This window comes from Phytophthora infestans, genomic scaffold, assembly GCF_000142945.1.
Source record: "Phytophthora infestans T30-4 supercont1.184 genomic scaffold, whole genome shotgun sequence".
In the NCBI taxonomy this organism is placed as follows: Eukaryota; Oomycota; class Peronosporomycetes; order Peronosporales; family Peronosporaceae; genus Phytophthora; species Phytophthora infestans.
The window spans coordinates 13,718-17,224 of NW_003303575.1; the positions used below are offsets into that span (position 1 = coordinate 13,718).

Consider the following 3,507-nt stretch of genomic DNA (forward strand, 5'->3'; position numbering starts at 1 on the left):
CATGTCTCCCGCCAAGCGTACCGGCAAATCGTCGGGCAAGGTTCCCATCCACCACACCTCCGGTCAGTCCGTCTTCCATGTCGCCCACCGATCTGCGGGTTCTAGCCCAGGCTCTTTCCGATCAGGTGCAAACCCTGACGGCGGAGCTCCAGACGGCTCAAGATGCCCAAGACCAAGCTGCGTCTCTACACACTACCCAACTTCAGACCTTGCGGGCCCAAATCCATGACCAAGCGATGGAGATCCAGGGGTGGGAGCACCGTGCGGCCTCTCGGTCGCAGGACCTGCGACTCCTGTTGGCTGATCAGGCGGTCGAGATCCGCGACCTGACCGGACGGCTGGATCGCGCCTCCCGTCAACGAGACGTTATGCGAGATGACAACGACCATCTCCTTAGGGAGATGGCACTCGCCGGATCTGAGATCCACCAACTCCAATCCCGGATCCACGACCTCGAGCGGGATCTGGAGGATTCCCAGACTGCTAGGGCAGCTGCGGATGTGAGCTTGGACCGCCTTCGTGACGAGTTGCGTTTGACCCAGGAGGAGGTGGTGACCAACGACTATGTGGGATCCGCCCATGACGGATCCGCCTTAGGGTCGGCGCGTGGAGGGTCCCCCGCGCCAAATCCACCTCCCTCGTCGCCGGATGTAGCCCTGGCTCAACTCTCTGAGGAGTTGCAAGACACCAAGGAGTCGCTCGAGAGGGCGTCTGCCGGACGAGATTACGCGCTTGAAGAATTCGTGCGTATGACTCGATTGCGGGACGAGATCCAAACGAAACTGGCAGACAGCGAGCTCCAGCGGGACAAGGCGACTACCGAGTGGGCGGATGCCGAGCGTGCGCTAACGGAGCTGGAATCCAAGCTTCGCCGCATGAGTACGTGGATCCTCTTTTAGCCCTTGCTAGTAACTCCATATTCACTTGTTATTGTCAATCTAGGTGACAAATTGAGGAAAGCAGATGCGACCACCGCGAAACTCCAGGATCAACTTTCCGCAGCCCAAACTCAGCAGCAACAGCTGATCCTGGAGCGCGATCGCGGCCTGTCGGAGCGCGATTTGGCACGTCGACGACTGGCGCTGGTGACAGCTGCCGTCTCGGATCCACTTCCTCCCTTGTCGGGGCCCTCTCAGGCTGCTAGCGTTTCTGCTCCTCTTCCGACGGTAAGTGGGGCGGATTCGTCGACTGCGAAACGCCCGCGTAGTAAGCAGGCCCGAGCTTCCCCGAAAGCCAAGCCCAAAACGACTCCGGTTTCTAAATCTGCTCCGCAAGCGGGATCCACTTCTGTGTCCAAGGCAGGATCTACACCCGCGCCCAAGACTTCCGTTTCTCCCTCGAAGTCAGGTGCCGGATCCAAGTCTGGATCCACCGCTAGATCCAAGTCTACCTCGGCGTCCAAGACTGGATCTACCACTACGTCCAAGTCTGGATCCGGACCCAAGACTGGGTCTACGACGTCCAAGACTGGGTCTATGGCCGTATCCAAACCGGGATCGACGTCCAAGACGGGACCCACCGCTGGTCCTTCGGTGACGACGCCCATCGTTCCTCAGTCCGCTTCCACCAACCCTCCGCCGGCCCGTACTGGACCCGGGAAGGGGAAAGCTAAACGCGTCATTCCCCCTGGGTGTGGACTGGGTAGTTCGGAGGACGATGAGGATGAGGAATCTGACTGGTCCGACGGCTCAGGGCCTCCTAACCGATCGTCGTCAAAGCGTACGCCGTCTGCCGGCAATGAAGCCGGACCCAGAGGCGGCGCAGAAGCTGAGCGGCTTGTTGTCACCAGCCACGACGCGGAACTTGTCTCGGGCGCTAAAATCTGTACGAACGAGCACGCCAGCGAGTGAAACTGCGAATGCTGCTGCTGTGACGCCCCCGACAACGCAGGAGCTCAAGATGGTGGCGTTGCAGATGGGGCTGCCGTTCATCGGCTTCGGCTTCGTGGACAACTTTATCATGATCATCGCCGGAGACTACATTGACCTCACGCTGGGCGTGTCGCTTGGTATTTCATCCATGGCAGCAGCCGGCATCGGCAACACCATCTCGGATATTGCGGGTCTGGGACTGGGCAACGTGGTCGAAGATTTCTGCGCGCGAATTGGACTTCCTGTTCCAGCACTGACCAACGAGCAGGTGTGTGTCTCTCTCTTGGTATTGCTTCGCAACCTGTGTGTGTACTGATAGTATTGATCTTCTCACTGCTTGCCAATTATTGTTATCGTAGATGCTATTGAAGAGCACACGACTGGCGAAGGTCACAGGCAGCTCTATCGGCGTAACTATCGGCTGTCTGTTGGGCATGGTTCCACTGCTATTCCTCGAGACGAGGCCAAAGAATGACAACCCCGCCCCATCAAAGCCAACGGGTAGCAACGATGAGTAGACTCTAGACTAACACGTAATAAGACAAGTTAATGGATGTTCACAGGTCGGACCTTATACGGCATTCCGTTCACCCCACATGAATGACATGGTGCCGTCACCAGCCATCGCTTCCGACGTAGCGCGTTCTGTGCAGCAATGGTTCGAGAGCAACTCGCAATGCCAGAAGAAAGTTCTCCCCTCAGAGTGGACGGTCCTCGCAGGCATCGTATTGTGCTCCCCATTTTCAGAGCCCAACGATAAACTCCGCGTTCTAGCAGTAGCTACGGGCAACAAATGCCTCGGTCGACGCGACCTGAACGCCGATGGCCTCGTAGTCAACGATTGCCACGCTGAAGTGCTGGCCAGACGAGCGCTCCTCCGCTATTTGTACGCCGAGGCGCTCTCTTGGCAGGAAAACGGGCTGGAGCTAAGTGAGCATTCGATCTTCGAGCGACATTCAACGTCGCGTCGTCTAGTACTTAAGCCACAGCATTCGCTGCATCTCTTCATCAGCGAAGCGCCCTGTGGCGACGCCGCCATCTACGAACTGCGTCACGATGTTGTCGATGAATTAGTGCATCAACGCGAAGCCAAGACTGGACAGGCGGGTCAGAGAGAGCGGAGTGCGTTACGTCTGACAGGAGCCAAAGCGCACAGCAAGCGACCGAGAGATCAAGACACTGATGACTTGCAGCCAGACAAGAAATTCGCACAAGCAGTTGGCATTGCGCGTGTGAAGTCTGGACGATCCGATCTACCGCTGGAGAAGCAGACGTTGTCCATGAGTTGCTCTGATAAACTGGCCAAGTGGAACGCACTAGGACTGCAAGGCTCGCTGCTGTTGCAGTGGTTTGAGCCGATCTTTTTAAGCTCCATCATTGTGAGTAAAGACGAGGAAGCACTGTCAGTGACGAAGCAAGAATACCGATAATACACAGCTAAAAAACATTAGAACGAAGACACCGCAGCTGTAGCTGTCCAGTTGCGTGAGCCACTCGCATCGCGTGAATCGAAATCGCTTTGGAGACTCGCCGCGAACCTTGACATCTGTTAGACCGTGTCTTTCCAGAATGTGTACACACGTAGGTCTTGTTGTAGAACTGTACTTCTTCTGGCAGAATGGTGCCTGGGGTTTTG

The 3,507-nt window shown here is 56.9% G+C and overlaps 2 protein-coding genes across 2 annotated transcripts; both read left to right on the top strand.

The window, feature by feature from the left end:
• Window positions 1-1,737: 1,737 nt before the first annotated feature.
• On the top strand, window positions 1,738-2,389 carry PITG_20400 (uncharacterized protein; the record flags this gene model as incomplete). The annotated part of the gene is made up of 2 exons (XM_002895382.1): window positions 1,738-2,139; window positions 2,231-2,389. The coding sequence occupies 2 exons, from the start codon at window positions 1,738-1,740 to the stop codon at window positions 2,387-2,389; spliced, it is 561 nt and encodes a 186-aa protein (XP_002895428.1).
• A 78-nt stretch (window positions 2,390-2,467) lies between these two features.
• On the top strand, window positions 2,468-3,281 carry PITG_20401 (tRNA-specific adenosine deaminase, putative; the record flags this gene model as incomplete). Its single annotated transcript, XM_002895383.1, has 2 exons — window positions 2,468-3,219; window positions 3,266-3,281. 2 exons carry the CDS (start codon window positions 2,468-2,470, stop codon window positions 3,279-3,281), a joined length of 768 nt encoding a protein of 255 aa, XP_002895429.1.
• Window positions 3,282-3,507: the final 226 nt, after the last annotated feature.